This window comes from Ranitomeya variabilis, chromosome 5, assembly GCF_051348905.1.
Source record: "Ranitomeya variabilis isolate aRanVar5 chromosome 5, aRanVar5.hap1, whole genome shotgun sequence".
In the NCBI taxonomy this organism is placed as follows: domain Eukaryota; kingdom Metazoa; phylum Chordata; class Amphibia; order Anura; family Dendrobatidae; genus Ranitomeya; species Ranitomeya variabilis.
In genome coordinates, this window is record NC_135236.1 from 508543756 (window position 1) to 508569209 (window position 25454).

Sequence of the window (25454 nt, forward strand, 5' to 3'; positions counted from 1 at the left end):
AGATCACTGTGCAGAGCAGGTGAGGGAGGTAACTGTGGTGCTGGAAAAGCTGGGCTGGATGGTAAATATTCTCAAACCAAGGCTAAAACTGGAAAGGATACAATCCTTCCTGGGGTTGGTTTTGGGCTCTGAGCGCCAGATCTGTCTCCTACCAGAGGACAAAGTAGCCAAGATAATGGCCCTGGCACTGTCAGCGATACATCAGCCAAAAATGACACTAAGAAAAGCAATGTCCTTGCTAGGATCTCTAACATCTTGTATCCCAGCAGTAAGATGGGCCCAATTTCACCTAAGGCAGCTACAGTGGGAGGTCCTGTCTGCGCAGAGGTTATTAAAAGGGCATTTAGAGGAAAAGTTACGTGTTTTTTTTCTCCAATAAGGGATTTCCTGTCTTGGTGGGCAGTAAGAAATCATTTGTCATCAGGAGTCCAGTGGATAAGACCATTAGAGGACGTTATCACGACAGATGCTAGGAATACTGAATGGGGGGCACATCTATTGTCACACTCAATTCAGGGGACTTGGTCTCCTCTAGAGAGAGGCCAGGGTTCGAACTTGAAAGAGCTGGGTGCTGTGGAGAGAGCCTTGAGACACTTTCTCCCCTTCTTCCCGGGTCGCTATGTCCGAGTCATGTCAGACAATCACTCAGTCGTGGCTTTTATCGACCACTAGTGAGAATCAAGGTCCCATACCCTAATGATGGCAGCAGACATCCTACTCCAGCTAGCGGAGCAGCACCTAATGTCCCTTACGGCACTTCACATAAGGGGAATAGACAACACAAAGGCAGACTTTCTGAGTCGCAAGAAATTGAGACCGGGAGAATGGTCTCTAAATTCCCAAATTTTCCAGCAGATAGTGTGGGCATGGGGGCAGCCGGAGATAGATCTGTTTGCCAGCTTACACAACAGAAAAGTGAAGAACTTCTGTTTGTTAAACCCAAGGGAGAAACCATTCGCAGTGGATGCTCTTCAGATTCCTTGAATGTTCAGGATGGCCTATGCATTTCTTCCAATAGCAATGATTCCAGCACAAGGAAGATCAGGGAGGATCAAGCGGGGGAAATTCTCATTGCTCCATTCTGGCCGAAAAGACCATGGTTTTCCCTTCTAAGACTAATGTCTATGTCCGATCCATGGATTCTGCCAGAGATCCCGGGCCTTTTACCCAGGGACCAGTATGCCACTCGCAAGTGAAGTGCTTCCCTCTGGCAACATGGAATTTGAGAGGGCATTACTGAGTCAACAGGGGTTCTCACCAGGGCTAGTCTCCACCCTGTTGAAAAGTAGGAAACTGATTACGTCAAGCATCTATGGTAGAAAATGGAAAAGATTCCTGGAGTTTTTAGGGCAGCCCTTAGGGGATGAGGCTGGGTTGGGTCCATTCTAGAGTTTCTGCAGTCAGAGTTGGAACTAGGGTTAGCAACTGATACTCTCAAGTTGCAAGTGTCTGCCCTGGGTGCCTTGTATAATTGCATCCTAGTATCAAATAAATGGGTGTCTCGGTGTTTAAGATCCTGCAGTAAAACACAACTGGTTGGGGGCGTGGCTATGTAGCAGAGAGAGGAAGACGTGCCTGTGTGAGCTCCTACCATCCTGACTATATTCTGCCATTAAAACCCGTCATCCACATAAAACTAGGGCTGGCGCTGATGTCCTGGGACCCCCAGGAATCTGAGGACCCCTTCGGTTTGACACAGTGAGGTCCTGGAGCGCCGAATACTGCGGTGGACCGGGCTGGTGAGGACTTCTTGTGTGGCGGCGGCCATATTACCTGTGCGCGCCCTGGCTGGACAGAGCGCAAGTGCCGGCTCCCTTTAGTGTCGGGTTTTCCCTGCGATTTGACAGACACCGGCAGAGATCGCTGAGAGACATCGGGGCGCAGAAGCCGGAGGATCTAGGCGGGCGGCGGTGCCTGTGGGAGCCGAGGGTGCTGGATGGACGCACGTGGAGCAGCGGCCATTTTATGCACGCGCGCCCTGGGACATAGGGCGTCATCATCTCCTACTGGCACCGGACTTTCTTCATAACGGAGCCGAGAGGGGCAGGATCGCAGCGGTGAGACTCACTTTATTATATGACAGCTGAGGGGCCTGGGGTGGACGGAGAGGCGGCCATTACTGAAGCACGCTGTCTAACAGCACAGGCAGTGTCGCTCTATACATTAACAGTGCTGCAGGTGAAACATTCTTGTGCTTGAGATCTGGTGAGGGGGTGCGGTGTATGTATGCCCTGAGACATTGGGCCCTGCACCTCCTCTGTTAATCAATCACTGCACTTGTGACATTATAATAGTGGGAATTAACCCCCCCTTTCTGCTGCTCTCCCTGCCAGCAAAAGCTGAGCGCCCGTCCAACATATAAGGTCTAACCACATAAATCAACACCTGGACTACTCCCCTGCGGTCCTCCCTACCATTACTGGCTAACACATAATATATGGAACTTTGGAGCATCATCTAATACTATATAGAACTTGCTTCATTTATATTCACAGAATTGGAGCACGGTCTGCCTATAACTACTTTCAGCACTAACCTGTGAGGTCCTTTTGTGTATACCCGCCATGCAGCATCCTAGAGGAGCAACGGCTGCTGAAAAACTTAAAAAATTTGCCAAGGATGACCCTCATGAAAATGTGCGCAATCTTAGGAATAACCCCACATCCTCTCAACGCAGAGGTCGCCCCTCTGACGGCACTGGGGAAGTAGAGGAGGAAGAACTGACTCTCAAACAGGCATCGGAGCAGTTAATGCAGGCCATATCCCTCACTAGGGCATCTCTTACAGAGAAAATAGAGGATGTGCATACTGAGGTGGGCCGCCTGCGACATGACATGCAAACTATGAGGGGGCGTATATCAGAGGTTGAAACGAGGGTATCTACTATAGAAGACACTATTACTCCTATGGAAGCCAAATTAACCAAAGCCACTGGATCTGTAAATGCTTGGAGGCAAAAGGCAGATGACCTGGAAAATAGACTGCGCCGGAACAATGTCCGAATCATAGGTCTCCCGGAGCGTTCAGAGGGTCAGCAACCTGAGCAATTTCTGGAGGGCTGGCTGAAATCCACACTGGGAGATGAATTCTCCTCAACATTCTCGGTGGAAAGAGCCCATAGAGTACCAACTAGGCCTCTGCCTCCTGGAGCTCCGCCGAGACCTTTCCTGGCACGTCTTCTTAATTGCAGAGACAGAGATACTATTCTTCGCCTGGCGCGACAGAAGGGCCTCATCAAACTTGGCAATGCCACCATATCAATCTTTCCAGATTTTTCTGCAGAACTTCAAAAACAACGTGCAAGATTTGTGGATGTTAAAAAGCAACTTAGAGACAAGAACATTGTTTATTCTATGCTCTACCCGGCTCGGCTCCGTATCGTCCACAATAGTTCCTCATTATTCTTCACGGACCCAGCGGAGGCGATTGAATGGCTGCGATCTCACGGAGGATCAAATATGGAAGTCCCCTAGCCTGGGTTCCTTGGAAGTTGGCAATAAGAATTGAGCTTTCCGTATAGGTGCGGGGAAATCAACAATACCGGACACTGAATTCAGTGAGGGTATCCCCTTTTCAATCTGACTGTGGGAGGATGGAAATACTCTCCCCTACCGTTCAAGTTTTCTTGTTCCATTTGGTTTTATGGTTTTGTTTTGGTTGTTTATTAGGTAAAGCTGCCGCTGATATTAAATCTATGCCTAATATGCTACTGCTGGAATACACCCAAATAATAATGATATGTATTGATTTTTCCCTCAAGAGTAAATATGGGAACTGAACTTATATGCATGACCTGGAATATCCGAGGTATAAAGACCCCTAAAAAGAAAATTAAAGTATTTTCACAGATAAAAAGATACCATCCCCACATTGTAGCACTGGTAGAAACACATTTGACAAGAGATAAAGTTCGATGTATGCAAAAGCTGTGGGTGCAGTGGTCCTTACATGCCTTCCACACCAGTTATTCAAGAGGGGTCTCTCTACTAGTGCACAAAGAGGTCAGATGGGAGGCAAGGGAGGCGAGACGTGATCCAGAGGGTCGTTTTGTTTTTGTACATGCATTAATTAACTCGCGAGAATACGTATTGTTATGTATCTATAACCCCCCCCCTGCTAATATATCAGTTCTCCGTCTGGCCCTAGGCTTCTCTTTAAAGTACCCGGAGGCGAATGTTATCTGCATGGGAGACTTCAATTTGACTATGAATCCATCCATAGATAAACTGAGATTAGATGATGCAACGACAGGAGACATTATACCTCAACCCCCCTCTCAACTAGCATTATTTATGGACGGTAGTGGTTGGTTGGATTTGTGGAGAATAAATCATCCGGGGATCAAGGGGTATACCTGCCACTCATCCACTAGACAATCATTATCTAGGATAGATTATATATTTGGGTCAAGTGGGTTGGCACTGTGGGTAGATGGTATTGAGCATGGTAACCGAGGGATCTCGGATCATTCCCCAATTATCCTTAAACTTAAATATGGACGATCCGATTCTCACAGCGGGTCCTGGAAATTGAGCCCCTTCTGGTTAAAATTAATAGACTCAAGTGACAGGACGGTTACTCAATTAGATACCTTCATTCTGATACACTCGGAACTTCAAAATCTTGGTTTACTCTGGGACACACTGAAGGCATATTTAAGGGGATGTCTGTCCTCCACTATCTCCTATATAAAGAGGGCAACAGCGAAAGAGGATGAGGAGATGGAACAGAGATTTAAGGCTTCAGAGGCTGCCTATATAGCTAATCAATCCAGCAATAACAGAATTGAATGGCTCACCTCCCAAAGACTTTATACCCAACATATAGAGGTTAAATCGAAACGTAAATTGTTTTTCACGCGCCAATCTTATTTTGAGCTAGGAAATCAGGCTAGTACACTGCTGGCCTTTTTGGTACGTCAACACAATACCTCCAATACAATTTTACAGATTCGGGTGTCTGATGGATCTTTAGTATCCTCTTCTGATGAGATACTTCGGTGCTTCTATGACTATTATACTATGTTATATAAATCTAGTAACAACTCTAATGTTGATGAGTGCTTAGATTATTTATCAGATATTACATTCCCCTCACTAAACTCATCGCAACAAGCCCTTATGGAAGCTGAATTTACTTTAGAAGAGGTGGAGCAGGCTATGGCTGACATGGCATCTGGAAAGGCCCCAGGACCTGATGGGTTTCCCATAGAATTCTATAGGAAATACCGGGACAAGCTAGCCCCCATATTGCTAAAGGTACTCAAGGGAATATGGGAAGGGGAATCTATTCCTGAAACGTTCTACGATGCTAATGTTATAGTACTTAAGAAGGAGGGGAAGGACCCCTTAGATTGTGGATCATATAGACCAATTTCTTTGGTAAATGTAGATTATAAAATCTTCACTAAGATATTAGCCACTAGACTGAACAAGATCATACTAGATCTTATACACCCGGATCAAACCGGTTTTATGCCAGGGAAAAACACTTCTATAAATATCAGGAGGGTACAGTCAGTCATACAATATAGTTCTCTGGAAACAGATAACAAATGGGCATTGGCTTCGCTGGACGCAGCCAAGGCTTTCGATTCCCTAGAATGGCCCTTCTTGGTTGCATGTTTGCGTAAATATGGGTTCGGGAGTAAATTTTTGAGAGGGATAGCCACGCTATATGCAAAACCCAAGGCGCGCGTAGTAGTGAACGGCTTAATGTCTGCATCGTTCTCCCTACATAGAGGTACTCGGCAGGGGTGCCCTCTTTCCCCAGCTCTATTTGCCCTGGCAATAGAGGCTCTGGCAATACGAATGAGGTCTTCTGTGGACATTAAAGGGATACATATTGCTGATAGGGTCGAGGTCATCGGTTTGTATGCTGATGACATGGTGGTGTTTATGGATCAAACGGAGGTCACTCTACCAAAAGTAATAACGATGATTGATAGATTCAGTAAATTTTCTGGCCTCTATATAAATTGGGGAAAGTCTGCTTTGATGCCTCTTTCCCACACTCCAATGTCCCGCCTTGAAACCCTCTCATTGCTACCCATTGTCTCCCAGTTCAAATATCTAGGAATATATATGTCCCAAAGTAGTCACCTAGATCTACATCTCAATATATTCCCGTTACTTGACGTGGTCAAATCCAAATTCGCTACCTGGGACAAACTACCATTATCTGTAGCTGGACGCATCAATCTTATAAAGATGATATTACTCCCCAAGTTGAGTTATTGTTTCCAACATAGTGCAGTTATTATACCTAAGTCCTTCTTCGCAACCCTAAATTCCCTTACTACATCCTTCGTATGGGGAAAGGCTAGACCTAGACTTAAACTATCTACTCTACAGAGACCTAAACAAGGGGGTGGGGCGGCTCTGCCAGATTTTTACTTATATTACCTAGCGGGCCAGGCCAGAATGTTGAATACGTGGATGCCCGGGAAGATTCTTCCCAACTCTGAACATCACATTTTGTACTCAGCTAAAGTTGATTGCCCACTGGGTTTTTTGGAAATGGAGAGAACTGCGGTTCCTCATTTACTCCCTATACTCCGGCTAGCACGTTCAATATGGAGGCAACTTAAAAAATTAATAGGATTTGCTGATATAGCAACTGAAATGCCTTTGTGGAATAATGGCTATTTCCCGATATTACTGGGTCACCCATCCACCAAATTCTGGACATCATATAGTGTCCTCACAGTGGGTAATTTACACCAGCGGGGGATTTTTGTCTCCTTCGAGCAATTACAAACTATATACAATATACCGAGGTCTCAGTTTTTCCGTTACCTGCAACTAAGGTCAGCCTTCCAATCGTATATGCGGAGTGCGGGTACAGGACGTGCTATTTCAGATTTACCGTTAATAGGTATCCTTAATTCACAGGGCCCCCAGGGACTTATTTCTTCTCTATATACCTATCTATTATCCATAAATGAGAGATCCACCTTAGACTCCATTAAAGGGAAGTGGGGACGGCTCCTTCCAGATACTCTGGAGGAGGAATGGGATGAAATTTTGGAATCCCCAACTAAAGTTTCCCCATCAGTTAATAATAGGATGACACAATTATATATCATACATCAGTCCTATTTGACCCCAATTCGTCTCTTCAAAATGGGTCGTCTACACTCATCAGACTGCCTGAGATGCCATTCCAGCAACGCAGATTTCATCCACATGATATGGCAATGTCCTATTATTTCCCAATTCTGGAAAGAGGTAACGACATTACTGACTTCACTGATATCTATCCCTGTCCCACTTGAACCTTTGGTTTGTTTATTTGGAGTATGGGAAGTTGAGACTTGGGATCGTTATATAGACATTTTTCTGAGGGAGACTTTGTTTCTGGCGCGTAAGGTGCTGGCCCTACGATGGATGGGGAGCTCTGGTCCAACTCTTAGAACATGGGTTGATCTGGTGAACTCTATTGTTCCATATGAACGGGCATTGTACCAAAATAGGGGCAATCCAGCCAAATTTGAGAAGATATGGGGGAGATGGAACTCCTCCTCTCATACCGTTTAGATTAACATATCTTAATAACTATGCAAGGAAAGGGTGTCGGAATACACGGAGCAGCGGTGGCTTACAGGGCGAAACTTACTTAGAATTTTCCTCTCAGTGGCAGCGCATTAGTTTTGAAAGTTTTATTAGAAGATAAGGTAGATAAAGTTTGTATAAGACATGACCAAATGATTGACATGCACTACTTGTAACCTTTGCAATATCCCAATTGTGGTTATATGTAAAAAATTTATGTACCTTCTAGATGTTGGGAATGTAAACAATGTATGTACAATTGATATTGTTATTAATAAACGAATTTAAAAAAAAAAAAAACACAACTGGTTGTAGTCCCAAAAATTCCTCCATGGAACCTGAACCTAGTTTTAGAGGAGCTAACTAGGGACCCATTTGAGCCCTTAAGAGATCTGTGAAGTTCCGAACGCTTAGGATGGTGTTGCTAGTGGCCCTAACATCAGCCCGCAGGGTGAGCGATATTCATGACCTGTCCATATGTCCCCCCCCCCTACACACAGGTGTATTACAACAGAACTGTTCTAAGTCTGGACCCAGCATATCTCTCCAAAGTGGTTCTTAAATTCCATAGGAGCTAAGAGATTACTTTGCCTTCCTTTTGTAATGATTCTAAAAATCCAGGGGAAGAAAAATTCCATACGTTAGACCTGAGGAGGTCCATGTTAGAATATATGGCCATGACCAGTCAATGGAGAAAGGATCAGTCCTTATTCGTAGCCTTTCAGGGTAGCAGAAAGAAGTAAGGGGTGTCTAAGAGTAACATTGCCAGATGGATCAGGGAGGCCATTAGTTTGTCTTACACTACTAGTGGTGCTCCGGTTCCTGAAGGTATCAAGACTCACTCCACCAGAGCCATGGCTACCTCCTGGGCAGAAAAAGCAGAGGTGTCTGACATGTCCCGGCTTTGAGGTGGGCTCAGCGCCGGAGCCCGTATCAAGCAGGGGACCCGACCTCAGCAGTAATAATACGGCGGAGGTCGGGAAGGGGTTAAGCACTACAAACAGAATCTGTCTTCCACTGCTGAAGTAACCTTTGGTAGAAGGGTGCTGCAAGCGGTGGTTTCAATTCTCCAAAAATCTCAGGTGTGCTGTTATGGGTGACGGGAAAACACCAAGGTTACTTACTGGTAGCTGTTTTTTCTGAACCCATGACAACACCCGTGTATTCCACACACCCCCTCCTCACCTTTTGGATGTGCACTATAGTTTGGGTGTTTTTTTTTTTTTTTTAATGTGGTGTTGGTTATGTGTGTAAATTAACTGGAGGTCCTCTCTTGCTCTGTAACCCATCTGAAGTGGGGGGAGGTACCGCCTTTTTATTTCAGCAGGTTTCCTGTCCTGGCTGGGTAAATCCCTTGTCAGGTATGCTGTCATGGGATCCGGAAAAAACTGCTACCGGTAAGTAACCTTGGTGTATCTGATTAGGGTTCTGCTTCGGGGTTCCCTACCTATAAATGCATATTTATGAACACTGGTTTTCAATACAATGTGGCAAGAAATATAAGTTGGGAGTGCTAACAGTTGTTGCTTGCCTGCTTCCTTTACACTGATTTTGATGGCCTAAATCTGCTTAGAAAATGTGTAACATTACGTATAAATGAAGTCTTCTTTTTCTTTTACCCAGTGGAGCACTGACTTGCACAGCCTCATCTTTACATTGGCTACAGGTGTTAGATTTTTGTAGCTGTTACTTTTGAGTGGCCTAATGGATATTGACACCTTTGGGAATATTATAGAGGACATTTCACGAGTTTAAGCATGATTAACTGGCCACTTAATGGTTTAGTGGCTGCAGAGCTGAGTAAAATGCAGTCCTTTTATTTTTTTTAAAGGGAACCTGTCACCAGTTTGGGCCAATAAGAGATACGGCTATCACCTTTCAGGGCTGATATACAGCAATCTATAATGCTGTATATCTGCCCCAACCCCACCTGTAAGAGAAAAAAATGAACTTTTATTATACTCACCTGACTAGGGCAGAGCAAAGTACTGCAGTACAGCCTCTTTGACCTTTCCCGGCTCCTGCGCACTGCAGTACTTTGCTCTGCGCTAGTCAGGGCAGATAAGTAAGCCTGCACAGGAGCGCAGTGCTGAGGAGTCTGTGGATGACGCAGGGACTCGTCATCCACACTAAGATAGGAGGCGCAGGACCAATATTTGCGACACCACTCGGACCGGACCACCCTGCAGGTGAGTATAATACACTGTGTTCCAAATTATTATGCACAAAGAGTTTAGGAGTGATAAGGTTAGAATTTTTTTGTTTGTTATTTTAACTCATTTATGGTGGTGTGTCAGGGCTCTTTATATCACTGAAAGCAATTGCAGATACCTGTGCAAATTATTTTGGCAGGTGTGTCCAAATAAAGGCAAGACTACTTGAGAAGGCTGTTCCACATTATTAAGCAGCCTACATTTTTTGCCAAAATGGGAAAGAAAAAGGATGTGTCGGCTGCTGAGAAGCATCAAATTGTGGAGTATTTAGGTCAAGGCATGACTACAATCAACATTGCCAAGACACTTCATCGTGATCATCGCACAATCAAGAAGTATGTAGCTGATTCCCAGCACACACGTGTGCGTGCTGATAAGGAAAAATTGAGGACTCTTTCCAACAGGCAATTGCGTAAGGTTAAAATAGCAGCTGCAAAAATGCCTTGTCATAGCAGCAGACAAGTTTTTGAAGCTACTGGTGCCTCCAACGTCCCCAGAACAACAAGATGCAGGGTCCTTCAGAGGTTTGCAGCTGTGCGTAAGCCATCCTGTCGACCACCTCTATCCACTGTACACAAGCAGAAGCTGCTACAGTGGGTCAAACGATACATGAAGACTGACTTCCAAACTGTTTTGTTCACCGATGAGTGCCGTGCAACGCTCGATGGTCCAGATGGATGGAGTGGAGGATTGCTGGTTGATGGACACCCCATGAAAACACGGCTAAGGCGCCAACAAGGAGGAGATGGAGTAATGTTTTGGGCTGGAATCATGGGGAGAGATTGTCGGTCCCTTTATGATCCCTGAAGGGGTAAAGATGAACTCCATAATCTATGTGGAGTTTCTAAAACAACACTTCCTGCCATGGTTCAAAAGGAAGAACCGTGCTTTCCGCAGCAAGATCATTTTCATGCATGATAATGCACCGTCTCATGCTGCAAAAAACACATCTGCATCTCTGGCTGCTATGGGCATAAAAGAGGACAAACTTATGGTGTGGCCACCATCTTCCCCTGACCTCAACCCCATTGAGAACCTCTGGAGCATCATCAAAAGGAGTATCTATGATGGCGGGAGGCAGTTCACATCTAGGCAACAGCTCTGGGAGGGTATTCTGTCCACATGCAAAACAATTGAAGCAGAAACCATCCAAAAACTGACAAATTCAATGGACGAGAGAGTTCAGAAGCTTCTTTCGAACAAGGGGTCCTATGTGCAAATGTAACATCACCTAGAATAAAGTTTTCACTTGAAAACTGTTTGATTTCATTTTGTAATAAGCTGATAATGCTTATAACTTCACAATTGACCATTTTTTTGTTAAAAAAAAAAAGGTTGAAAACTCTGCTGTGCATAATAATTTGGAACATGCATTTTGAGTGTTTATTTTTTTTAAAAAGATACTGTTTTCATAGGCAGTTTGTTCCAAAACATTGCAATTATACTAGAATAGTAGATGACTGGAAAATAACAATGTCTGCAATTCAGATAGGTAATTTAGAGAAAATGAGGAAATATTATTTGCATAATAATTTGGGACACAGTGTAAAAGTTAATTTTCCTCTCTTACAGGTCAGGTTGGGGGCAGATATACAGAATTATAGAATGCTGTATATGAACCCTGAAAGGTGATGGTCGTAACTTAGTCATATGAAAAAGTTTGGGCACCCCTATTAATCTTAAGCTTAATGTTTTATAACAATTATTTATTTTGCAACAGCTATTTCAGTTTCATATATCTAATAACTGTTGGACACAGTAATGTTTCTGCCTTGAAATGAGGTTTATTGTACTAACAGAAAATGTGCAATCTGCATTCAAACAAAATTTGACAGGTGCATAAGTATGGGCACCCTTATCATTTTCTTGTTTTAAATACTCCTACCTACTTTTTTCTGACTTACTAAAGCACTTTTTTAGGTTTTGTAACCTCATTGAGCTTTGAACTTCATAGCTAGGTGTATGCAATCATGAGAAAAGCTACTTAAAGTGGCCACTTGCAAGTTGTTCTCCTGTTTGAATCTCCTCCAAAGAGTGGCATCATGGGCTCCTCAAAACAACTGTCAAATTATCTGAAAACAAAGATTATTCAACATAGTTGTTCAGGGGAAGGATACAAAAAGCTGTCTCAGAGGTTTAACCTGTCAATTTCCACTGTGAGGAACATAGTAAGGAAATGGAAGAACACCGGTACAGTTCTTGTTAAGGCCAGAAGTGGCAGACCAAGAAAAACATCAGAAAGGCAGAGAAGAAGAATGGTGAGATCAGTCAAGGACAATCCTCAGGCCACCTCCAGAGATCTGCAGCATCAACTTGCTGCAGATGGTGTCACTGAGCATCGGTCAACTATACAACGCACTTTGCACAAGGAGAAGCTGTATGGGAGAGTGATGCGAAAGAAGCCGTTTCTGCAAGCACGCCACAAACAGAGTTGGCTGAGGTATGCAAAAGCACATTTGGATAAGCCAATTTCTTTTTGGAAGAAGGTCCTGTGGACTCATGAAACCAAGATTGAGTTGTTTGGTAATACAAAAAGGCGTTATGCATGGCGGCAAAAAAACACAGTGCGTTGTATAGTTGACCGATGCACAGTGACACCATCTGCAGCAAGTTGATGCTGCAGCTCTCTGGAGATGGTCTGAGGATTGTCCTTGACTGATCTCACCATTTTTCTTCTCTGCCTTTCTGATGTTTTTCTCGGCCTGCCACTTCTGGCCTTAACAAGAACTGTACCTGTGTTCTTCCATTTCCTTACTATGTTCCTCACAGTGGAAATTGACAGGTTAAATCTCTGAGACAGCTTTTTGTACCCTTCCCCTGAACAGCTATGTTGAATAATGTTTGTTTTCAGATCATTTGACAGTTGTTTTGAGGAGCCCATGATGCCACTCTTCAGAGGAGATTCAAACAGGAGAACAACTTGCAAGTGGCCACTTTAAGTAGCTTTTCTCATAATTGCATACACCTAGCTATGAAGTTCAAAGTTCAATGAGGTTACAAAACCAAAAAAAGTGCTTTAGTAAGTCAGTAAAAAGTAGGTAGGAGTATTTAAAACAAGAAAATGATAAGGGTGCCCATACTTATGCACCTGTCAAATTTAGTTTGAATGCAGATTGCACATTTTCTGTTAGTACAATAAACCTCATTTCAAGGCTGAAACATTACTGTGTCCAACAGTTATTAGATATATGAAACTGAAATAGCTGTTGCAAAAAATTTTTTTTTTATAAAACATTAAGCTTAAGATTAATAGGGGTGCCCAAACTTTTTCATATGACTGTATATTGGCCAAAACTGGTGACAGGTTCCCTTAAATCTCTCCTCTCGGCTACAGATATATTGGCTTGTAAATTTTAGCTTATAATTTTATATTCTAGTTCAACTCGAGTTACCACAGATTTGTCTCTGGGGGGAGTTTACTACTTCCCCTGCACGAGATTGACCAATCATAAGCAGTTAGTATCATGCAGGGGCGAAAAGAACACACCCTCTTCATTGAGCTTTCCTATTTCACAAGGAAAAGGCACCAGTCTAATCTTGCATTGATAATGTTGTCTTATTTGTTTTTCCATCAAGATTACATGAAGTACGCATCCAACCTTCATTGACCAAAGATGGAGTCTTCTCGGCACTGAAGATGGCTGAGCTTGAGTTTCCACAGTTTGAAACTTTACATTTGGGATATGTGGATGAATTTCTGTTGCAATGTAAGTAAAAACTTGAAGGGACAACTGGTTTACATATTAGACTTGTGAGCTTCCATCTAGTCAGAAATATGACTCTGTGTGCCATGTACTGCTGTTGCTGTCTCAAACCTGCAGCTTACAGACCTTATTTTCATCCTTTATAGTCTGTTTTATATGTTGGGTTTTGCAGGTAAGATGACCAATGCCGATTTAATGAAGTATGGCTTGGCTGATGTTGCTGAGAATCCTGGAATCATTACTGATATTGGAATGAAAGCTGTAAATGAAGTCTTCTCTTGCATCAAATATTTAGTTATCTACAACTGCCCCCATCTTCATAATCCCAAAAATTGGATCACAGGTACAGAATATTAACAATGAATGTTTTCGTAACTTTTTCTATTGGACTTCCTTGCAAATATTTTGCATCACTGCTTCTATGGAGCAGAATGTAATTTTACCACTGATATTCGGCAGATTTGTGTAACCCAAAAGAGATATGCACTCTGTTGGTACAGTCAGGATAGATGCCGAGGGACCCAATGTAAAAATCGTATACTGCATGGTATACATTTATTTGCGGTGGCCCTCTGTTTAAGAAAGCACAGTTTAAGACGGAGGCGGAAGGAATTCTGTTGTGGCCTTAGTCTGGTGAATGGGGGCTATGGTCACGTTACAGTATACATAGGGAAAAGCTACTGATGTTTACTGTAGACTAATTGCATAGACAGAATTTTCTTGGATTTTCAGCTGACTTATGGGAGTACAAAATACTTCCTTAGGCTGGGTTCACACTGCGTTGCTGGCGTCCGTTAGACTGACTACGTTACACAGCGGCATAACGCGGTGTAACGTAGTCTGTTTAACGCCGCCATTGACTCCAATGTCGGACGCATCACTAGCGCCCGCCCACAATGGGCGTGCGCTAGGGATGTGCCGTCATTGAGTGACGGACCCTGAGACGCGGGCTGCAGCGTTTCCGGGTCCGTCACTGCTAGCGCAGATAGAGCTAGCAGATGCTCTATCTGCGCTAGCGTGCTGCCATACCGGCACTTACCTTTACAGCAGCCTGCTAACCCAGCCTTAGGCATATATAGCCACTTATTGTACATTGATGTCACTTCCTTGTTTATCTAGTGTGATTGTGGCTGTACTTGGTTCTGTATCTCGCGTAACCAGCAATATCAGACACAGCAAGAAATGTTGGAACTTTGTTGTGGCAGGATATAGAATAAAATGGCTTACCTCTGTATGGGCTCAACCATAAATTTAAGATTACAGAATTTTTTTTATCTTTTTTGATACTTAAATACATGTATTTTAAAAAAAAAAACAACTAATAATAATTTTTGACAACCAGATTCATTAAGAATTTTGCACTGTTTGACTTTTACAGGCTTTGTTTTTTTATTGCTTTTTTTTTAAATTCTTTTAGCTTTGTCTTACTGAGCTCCTGTCAGCTGTGATGGACCGCACCACAGTCGAGCGGAGCTCTGCTGTAGTCATAAATAAGCTGAAAGGAGCTCAAATAAGAATACATTCTGACATAATAAGCTCACGGAATTCTTATTCTCATTCTGCAGTCAGCAAGTGACACCATAATTGGAATTGAAAAATGTATTGATATCATAGTGCAATAATTATTTGAAGCCTAAAGTACATGCATTTAAAGAGAGATTCCCATCTCCAAGATCCTATCCCAATATGTAGTAGGTGTAATAACAATATTAGCAAATACCTCCAATTAGAAATGCATATCAAATGTCCATTTAAGACAGGGTGGGGGACCTCAGGCCCCAGGGCCATTTACGGCCCTCGATGACCTTTTATCAGGCCCCTAAGCAGATTCTCAGGGACCGCATTCTTGGGCAAGGAGATGTATCTTGATTGTCAGCAGCTCATTAATTTCTTCTTGCTCTGTTAGCACACACATGCAGCGTTCACTACTGAACACTGAAGGGCATGCAATGAAAGATTACGTCCTGACACCAGTGCCAGAGTCAGGATGTATTTTGTGGGCTGGGTTTGCACGGCCCCTGAAGGATGGTATAAATATCCAAATGGCCCTTGGGAGAAAATAGATTCTCCACCCCGGATATAATGCGTAACGCCAACCTCAGATTAATCATAATAATAAACAAAATCCCTTATGTGCACTACAGGGATAATGAGGCGTAGGAAAACCTTATTTTACATGTATTTCTGTTTCTTGTGTGCAGCTTTTTCATTATTTTGGACAAACCCTTTAATTCGTTTGAGACCAAACCACAGTTTCTTACTGAAGCTACCTTTACCACATCCTAGTAATAGACAATATAAAAGCTTTAAATTAGTCCCAATCTCTGGTATAAGCATCATTTTCTGTTCCCTTACAGATCACTCCCGATGGAACCGATTGGTGGACCTTAGCTTGGTGCGCTGTCATGCCATTAAGCTGGAGTCCTTCAGTCAGTTTGTTGAGTTCCTTCCCAGTTTAGAATTTATCTCATTGGACCAGATGTTTCGGGAACCCCCGAAGGTTAGTTCTTGGGAGAAATTATGCATACATTTTGCCAAGCACGTGTTGTGGGGTTTTTTTTGTTTTTTTTTATAATTTTTTTTTCATCTATACAGCAAAAGTGGAGTGATTTGAACTTTTTGTGGGGTGTTTTTTTTGTTGTTGTTAATATTCCTGCATTCACAGGAGTATCATGACGGGCATCAGGGTCTTGAGATGGTTTAGTGAATCCTGCTCTGCATTGAGCAGGTGGTTGGACACGATGACCCTTGAGGTCCCTTCCAACTCTATCATTCTATGATTCTCCAGACCCAGGCTCTAATGACAAACCATTGTATCCCCACGATCATGTGACTGACGAAGATGAGCTCCTGGAATAACAAGCCTACAGCTGTTGGAGATTTGCAGTGGGATTTAACTAGTTGACAGCGGCGGGTGAAGCTCCGATCCACCTGTTGCTGTTAAAGGCACATGACCACTTATTAAATCAGCTGTTATGTGCGGGGAGAGATGTGGGCTCAGCGTCTGAACCATCATCAAACTCAGGGTCATGACATATGATGTAAATATATGTCATATGTTGTGAAGGGGTTAAGTTTAGATGTTCCATTCTTTCCCCTTTGAGTGCAGTTTATCAGCTCTCATTTACTGGCCTGCTTAGGCAAGCCAAAAATGACTATGGGAACAGAAGGGTCGTTCATTCTGTTCTCATACAGCATGGTTCTGTCAATAGCATACTCCTTGTTAACATGATGATTTTATTCTGCTAACAAATGCTCCAACAAACCAAGTGGTTAGATGGGCTGATATTTAGACACATCTTGCCAATACTTATTCTCCGACTCTAGACTTGCCTAAATGCACATTTAGACATGTATTGAGAGACCTTTGATCTGCTACTTAAAGGTTTTTGTTTTTTTTTGCTATATTCTCGAAACCCCCACTGATTGCTAAAATGTCTGTTACTTCTGCACGTGACAGAACGGAAGGCCATAGCTTGGCCTTTGATGGCCAGGGCAACATATCAGCACAGTGGTATTATAGATGGGGCTGATGGGATGACAGAGGGAGCTCTCTCCTTCTGTCAATTTCATTATATGCAGAAGTAAACCGTCATCCTGACTGTTGAAGATTGAAACCAACTGATGTTCCCACTACATCCGCGTGACATATATATGTTTGTCATAGTACAATGAAATTACCTTCACGCAACATACTTCTTCCTCTTGGTAGAAGCAGGAGAGAAAAGGTGAAATCTAAAGTGCTTCACATATGAAAAACATTTTATTAGTATATACAATTACAGGTAGAAAATGACATAAGAAAAGTATAAAAAAGATGATCACAGCAAGCAGGGCTGGCAAAAATAAATGTAGTGAAAAGGTACCGCTTCAACACGGGAGCGGTATACATGACCAAGTGAAACGCACGTCGGGGACACAGGTTTTTTTTTTTTTTCCTACGCTGGCGTCTTGTTTGATGCCTTTTATTGGTATGTTCTTTCTGACTAGTATATCCATACTTATTTACAGAGATTTGTCCACCACATGTTGGGGACTATGATGTTTAGGATATCTTAGACTTGCTGTACTTGTACGGACTTGTGCATTGTCTTTGGTTACTATGTTAAGACTTTCTAATGTTTTTTGTGTCTTTTTCACGAGATCTTTTAGCACCAGACATTGACAGCCCTGCTTGCTGTGATCATCTTTTATATACTGTTCTTATGTCGTTTTCTACCTGTAATTGTGTATACAAATAATGTGAAGCACTTTAGACTCAAGCTTTTCTCTTCTGCTTCTAATAACTTCCTTTATGAAGTTGCTTCCTGGCTCCGTTAGGGCAAACTTGCAGTTGTCCTCACATGACCATATTGCTATGATTACTTTGCACCTATTGGATTTCAGTAAAATAATTCTTCCTCTTGGTGCAGGGGTTAAAAAGCTGGTATTAGATCTGTTGTACCGATTTTAGAGGATGCATACCCTAAGGATGCTTTCTATTTCCAGGGCTGTGCACGTGTAGGTCTTAGTGCTGGAACGGGTATCGGAGTGTCATCAGCCCTCGTGAGCAATCAGAACTCGAACAATGAGAATGAAAATAACAACCACCAGAATAACAACCTGCAACAAAATAATCAACCGCCGCAAAATATTCCACCACCACAACATGAGGAGGGACATGAGGATCCTGATGTCCGAGCAGAGAACCATGTAGAGGAACAGCATATAGCTGCTGAAGGTGGGACATACCTTTTTTTATTAAAAAACAAGATCCTGTCTGATGTAATATTCCACAATAGAATTAGCATTTTGCTAAAATGTTTTAAGTGTTTAAAGTCGGAAGTCTCCACTTAGACGTCTTCCCTATTTATGGCATATCCTCCTCTGAGACTTCTACCTATGTTGACAGCTGGGGTTCCCTATCTAGCGTCCACGATCTGTGAAGAGCTGGCTCCACTTGGGTGACTCTTTCCATTGCCTGTTTTTTTTTGTAGTTTTCTCTGATTATCTTTAAAATGATCTTGAATTATTAAGTAAATTAGGATGTTTGGTGCACCCTTGGTATGACCAAGCTCTCTGCATAGTTCTGTCATTGTTGAATGACAGCGCTCTTGTGAATACCTCCTGAAATGACAACACATCTGTGCTTGCACAGTTTGGAGGATAACAGACTCATGTCAGCTCATAAAAGAATGATATGGACAGTTTGGCTTTTTCTTGTTGACTTCTTTTTAATCCTTCAGATTTGATCTCCCGTACGTTTTTCCTACATTTTGTTAAAGGAACCCTGTCGCGAGATTCATATAGACATGTGGTTCGGGCATCGTGAATCGGACTGTCTGCGCGACTGCAGCCTTTTAGGTCTGTCTCTGAAACACTGCTGCATTTTAGCAGAAACAATGTGAAAAGTCATCTGATCTGTGAGCTATAGGGATAAAAGTCAGTTGAGGGTATGTTGCTCACCAGAAAATCCTTTGACCTGACCAGTCCTTGTAGATGAGGAACACGGCCACCCGTTGGCTGGGTGTATGATTAACCCCAAAGAGAAAAAAAAAAGAAGTAATGCTGATCCTTGAGATAACAAATATCCTTGTTTTTATTTGAAAATCATTTAAAAAAATCCCTTCAGGGTAGTCAGTAACTGGGTGACGCGTTTCGGCAAGAGCCTTAGTCGTAACTTGTTAGGAAAACCCTTAACAGGCAACATTTCACATTACAACTGCTGGGCAGCTGCGCATAGAAACGTTTATCATGTATTTCATGAAATCATGATTGTATTTTATTTTTTACTAATACAAAAAGTTGGTTATGTCGTGCTATATATCTACATACATTTTTAGCCAAGAGAAAAGATGAGGACATGCACGTCTGTATGTGGAATGCATTCACTTCCATTTTGCAGTGTTCATTCACCGTGTGCTTACGTTTTGTAGCTCTAAATGACATGGAAGATATTCCACAAGAAGAAGTTAGACCCGCTGCTCAAGACCATGAAGTGGCAGGCCCAGATTTGGCTGTTTTACCAATGGATGCAGATGAGGAACGAGCAGGTTGTTCTATTAATAATGTCCTGATTATTTTCCATTTTGCTCCATGATGTTCACCTATGTTTTATGTTGAATTCATGTAAAACATGAAGTGGTTCTATTGAAACGAACAACCACATATATTTTTAAAAAAGTTTGCATGGGATATTTAGTGCATATATGTGTATCATATCCTTTAGTTGTATTTATATTCTTTGGGAGTGACCGCATTATTAAATTCCGTGTCCCACGAACAAAGTACATTGTAATCAACAGATGTTGGTGTAATAAGAATTTCCACATTTGGATTTGCTTAACTAATCTTTTATATGTGCCTCTCCTATGTACTGTGATTTGCTGTGTCCCACCATGCAGGGCTGCTCTAGTTCATGGTCCGCACTTAACACAGATCCTAGCCAGGGAGGATAGCATAAGTCATTTATTATAAGTAAATATACAGATGACAAAGCAGAGGGGTTCACAACTGCTTCATTCTGTGATGTAACATACTTCCCTTCCTGCTTTATCACAGGAGCCAGTATTTCTGCTGAGTCTCGAGCCCTCTGAGCTCACAATAATTTAGATCAGTGATGTCAAAGCTCCTGCGGCACTGTGCTCGTGTGGCACTAACTTGATTTATTGATGAGCTCACAGGCCTAGTGATGCAGGAGAAACACCCACTCCTGTGATTTCCTCAGGGAGAGAAATGTGTTACCTCACAGAAAGCAGCAGCTGTGAGAGATGTAGTATACACCAACTATGAACTGGAGCAGCTTTTCATGGCTAACCGTACACAGCAGGGGCACATTTATAAGGATATATCTGCACAGGAATAGTTTTTATTAACACATCCAATTGTGGAAATTATTTTTATTACAAGATCTATTGATTATGTTGTACTTTACCTGCTGGGGAAACTCCTTCAGAGTTGTTTCCCTATATGAAATGTGATCGTATATGGCTATAAATTAAAGCGGGTCGCTCTGCAGCTCTTGTCCCAGTAAAGCAGTAAATGGGGCACAGAACTACACTGTCAATGAATAGGTATTCATTCTTAACATTTCTAACACTATCGATCCGATCTTTTAACCCCTTCACAACCTTTGACGTCATGGTCATATAGGGGTTCCCGACCTTTGACATATGGGTACATCATGGCAATTATGCGGGGCATAGGAACTGTGCCAGCTTGATCGCTGTTGGGAGCTCGGCTTAAGTTATCAGATTTATTGGATCCTCAGTCGCATAGCTACCCTTCCCTTATTGGATACATCATCCTAAGTGCAATATAAGGATGCATCAGGGACGGACAACTTGGAAATGGGGGCGCCAATTGCGTATTCTTAAAGAGTGCCAACCACTGTGGCCAGGGCCATTGTAGGGGGGATACAGGGGAAGTAATCATCTGACTTTACCTTTGCTTACGTCCTTGAGTAAGTGCAACTTTACATTGTATCTCATAGGCTATATTATCATTATTTATTGCACCTAGGTCAGGTCCAAATTGAATAAGGACACAAGAAAGCCCTATATCTGGGGCATTGATCTCCACCACGAGACAAGAGTGAATTGATGTATTGAATATAATCCAGTACCTCTGTGATAATCCTTACATGAATTACTACATTTTATTAGTGCACATTCACACAATTTTGTCAGGATTTTTTTTAACTAATATAAAAAAAAGTTAAGTTTTAAGAGGATTTTTATGTTAGTCACTCAGTCCAAGAGGAGAAAGAAGCGGATTTCTCTGATAACATATATTACAAATTTTCTTATTTTCATGTGTATTATTGATTTGTAAAATAAAAATTGTTAGTTGTTAATATTGTTCTCTATGATTTAATTGGATTTTTTTTTTTATTATTTATTACTGTGAATATTTTTTTTCAAAACCTAGGTATTTGTCTTGCCAAAATAGGTGCAAACCGTATTCACTGCTGCTCTTACCCATCTGTGCTTGTTCTGCAGGTCCCAGTGGTTTACAGCCTGCTGTAAAAGCTGCACCAATAACCGTGCACGATTCTGATAGTGAGGATGAGGATGACTTAGGCAATGGCTCTAATGTCAGTACCGCCTCTGTCAGCAACTTTCCTCCTGAAGAAGATAAAAGCTTTCAGTTGACAGACCCTCAGGACAGCACAAATGACGGTGGTGAGTATATAGTGTGGATATGAAACTTTACATGTTTTATTCATATGCTGGTTACTGTTTTTGACTTGGCCATTGTTCTGCCAGTAGACATCGGTAGCAAGCTACCAATCAGTTGTAGGGGTGTGGTTACAAAGATTAGCTGGACTGTCCTGCATGTGAGACCTAGTCCTCTAGTGATCCACTGCTAATGAAACACTGATTGTATTGAAACTACAGCAAGCTGCTTAGCAAGTGACACATCCCTGAGACCAGGCTTTTTGCCTCTACATTATGCTGCTCTCAGTGTAAATAGCAAAAATCTGCTGACAGATTCCCTTTAACAACCACCAATACGCCTTTTAACGGCGGTGGTTAAGGGGCCTTATTCCTCAGCGCCACTTTTTAAAGTTAAAAAAAGCGTCATTGAGAAATAGGAGTATAGCGCCGCTATTCCAACTAACACCCTGCAGTATCGGCCCCGGAAGGTTTTGCTGCTGAATGGGGGACAAGTAACCCCTTAAATACCAGTCATTTGCAACAGCCGTATTTAAGTTGTTAGAAGGGGGGGTCACAAGACCCCCCCCCCCCCCAACTAACCATCGGACTCCCTTTCAGGTCCCGATGGTTACCATGGTACCCTGAGGTCATGTGATGAATCCAGGGTACGGTAACTGGTGAGACCCAGCAATGAGTTGGGTGTCGCAGTCTGTCAGTGAGACATTGACTGTTCTCATGCACTACTGTACACAAGTACTGCAGTGTATGAGACCAGCAATAAAAAAATTATGCATGCCCCACATTGAAAAAGTGTAAAAAAATAAATAAATAAAATATGTAAAAAAAAAATGAAAAAAAACATACACAAATCACAAAAATCCACTTTGCCACTCAAAACGCAGCATTTGTGATAAAACAAAAACTAGCAAAGAAATGTACACCTAATTGGTATCGCCGCACCGGGAACGACCTGCTGTATAAAACTGGCATATTATTTATTCAGTATGGAGTACGGCGTAAAAAAATGTAATTAAAATTATTTTTTTTTAATCGTAAAGTGAATAAAAAGGGATAGTCATATGTTAAAAAAGTATAACTGAAAACACCAAATCGTCCCGCAAAAAAAACAAACCCTCATATGGCTTATTCGGCAAAGTAATAAAGTTACAGCTTTCAGGATATGACGAAGCAAGAACAAATTCATTTTGCTAACATATTATTTTTAGTCTGTAAAAATAGCAAAGCATAAACAAACAATATTAATCGTGTATCGCTGTAATTGAACCAACAAAATTGGTCTTTTCACTCTTACCGCACGGTGAACGGTGCAAAAAATAAAAATATAGAAACTACTGAATTGCTGTTTTTTTGTTAATTCTGTGTTTTGAAAATCTAAATAAAAAGCGATCAAAAAATATTATGTACCCGTAAATGGTACTAAAAAATCTGCAACTCGTCCCACAAAAAGTAAGCCCCCATACAGCTCTGTTCGTCAAAAAATATAAGTTACAGCTCTCAGAATATGGAGGCCGCAAAATCTAAAAAAATAAACCATATATCTGGTATCGCTGGAATCGCACCAACCCAAAGAATAAATCCGCCTTATGACTTATACTGCGCGGTTAACTGTGCAAAAATAAAAAAAAGAACTATTCTTATACTGCTGTCTATTTGTTCATTCTACCTCCCAAAAATCAGTGTAAGGCTCGGTTCACAATTATACTGTGCTCTCCGCTGAGCACTTGCATCCGGTTTCCGTGTAATTTTCCCAAAACCTCGATTCACACACAACCCCGGACAGAAACACTCAATTATGAGGCAGATGGAGTCACTTTAGATTGGTCTGTGTTCATGCGGTATTCCATCATTTTTAGACGTCTTTTTAATGCACAAGGGTGGACGACCACAGATCTGTGCATGCCTAAAAAGATGGATACCACCGGAGCAGACACCAAGCGGAGTAAGAAGTCTGCCCCATGAATGGAGGTTTCGTTTGAATTGCATTTTTGTGGGATTTACACGGAAACCTCATCATAACTGGTCAGGGTAGAACACAAGAATGTGATCCCATCCTTAAACTGGAAGCGATCGAAAAATATTATGTACCCCAAAATGTTACCAATAAAATCCTTAATTTATTCCCCACAAAACAAGCCACCACTCAGGTCACTGGAACTATAGATGGTTCCCACATTACTGGTAAAACAAAGTCTCTGGAAAAGCGACATGGCTCCCATCCCCTCAAATAAAATCCAGTGAATTCTGCGCTCCAAATTGCCCCCCTCCTTCTGAGCCCCACTGTGCCTAAACCATAGTAAGCGGCCACTTTGGGCTGTATTGTAGTGGGGAGAGAGCACTTAACAATTTACAGTGTGTGTGTGTGTCACCAAAAGCACAAGCTGGGTACGATGTATGGGGGAGCTACAATATACGGGGACACAATGTACGGGTACTAGACTGGAAGATTTGCAATTCTCCAGAAAAAAAGCCTGGCGTGGATGTTACAAAATAGTCACTGCAGTCGTAGATGAATTAATTGACAGGTGCAGTTTCTACAATGGGGTCACTTTTGGAGTTTTTCTTCTGTTCTGGTAACTTTGGAGCTCATCAAATGTCACCCATAAACTAATCTAGCAAAATCTGTGCTCCAAAAGCCAAATAGTGCTCCTTCTTTCTCAGCCCAGACGTGGCCAAACAGTAATTTGTGACAACATATGGGGCAACACGGCGTTCGGGAGAGATTGTGCAAAAATATGTCTGGTCTAGTTTCACCTATTAACCCTTGGGTACCTGACAAATTTGAAGCAAATACAAAAATTTACATTTTTACCACTAAAATGTCATATTTCACATCTCAATGTTATAACATTATGTGAGGCACCTACAGGTTCAAAACACTCACTACACCCCTATATGAATTCCCTGAGGGGACAAGTTTCCAAATTGAGGTCGGTTGTGTGGGGTTTCTGCTGTTTTCGCATGTCAGGGGCGACATGGAATTCATAATCTATCCCAGGCAAATGGCACCCTTTCCTTTCCTAGCCCTACCAGGTGTCCAAGAGGAAGTTTTTGCCCACATATGGGGTATAGTCAAATTTAGCTAAAAATTATGGGGTCCGTTTTCTCCTATTATATGTTGTGAAAATTACAAATTTGGGGCTAAAACAGCATTTTTGTGAAAAAAATGATAATTATCATTATGACGACCTAATATCAAAATCTCTGTAGTACCTGTAGGTTTAAAATGCTCACTATACCCCTAGATAAAATACTTGAGGGGTGTGGTTTCCAAAATGGATTAACTTGTGTTTTTTCTTCTTCACTGTTTAATGACATCAGGGGCTCTCCAAACGAGTCATGGCGTCCACAGACCATTCCATTAAAGTCTGTGTTCCAAAAGGTCACTCCTTCCTTTCTGAGCCCTGCCGTGTGGCCAAACAGTAGTTTTCCTCCACATATGAGGTATCTGCAGGAGAAATTGCACAACAAATTTTGGGGTTCATCTTCTCCTGTTACCCTTGTAAAAATAAAAAATTGGGGCTAAAATACATTTTTATGGGTAATTTTTTTTTTTCACAGCTCTACGTTATAAACTTTTCTGAAGCACCGGGGGGGGGTTCAGGGTGCTCACGACATATCTAGATACATTACTTGAGGGTTCTAGTTTCCAAAATGTGGTCACTTGTGAGGGATTTCCAATGTTTAGGCACATCAGGGGCTCTACAAACGCGACATGGCGTCCATTCTCGATCCCAGCCATTTTTGCTTTGAAAAAGTCATTACGTGTTCCTTCCCTTCCAAGCTCTGCTGTGCGCCCAAAGAGCGGATTTCCCCCACATATGGGGT

At 42.2% G+C, this 25454-nt stretch overlaps 1 protein-coding gene across 2 annotated transcripts in view; it reads left to right on the plus strand.

Moving 5' to 3' along the window:
• Nucleotides 1–25454, plus strand: part of FBXO38 (F-box protein 38) — a 72161-nt gene that overhangs the window by 18743 nt on the left and 27964 nt on the right. For both annotated transcript variants that reach the window (XM_077265732.1, XM_077265733.1), the window contains exons 9-14: nucleotides 13343–13473; nucleotides 13643–13813; nucleotides 15828–15970; nucleotides 17959–18190; nucleotides 19386–19502; nucleotides 21450–21632. In XM_077265732.1, the coding sequence (XP_077121847.1) occupies nucleotides 13343–13473; nucleotides 13643–13813; nucleotides 15828–15970; nucleotides 17959–18190; nucleotides 19386–19502; nucleotides 21450–21632 (977 nt within the window). The remainder of the gene's footprint in view (nucleotides 1–13342; nucleotides 13474–13642; nucleotides 13814–15827; nucleotides 15971–17958; nucleotides 18191–19385; nucleotides 19503–21449; nucleotides 21633–25454) is intronic.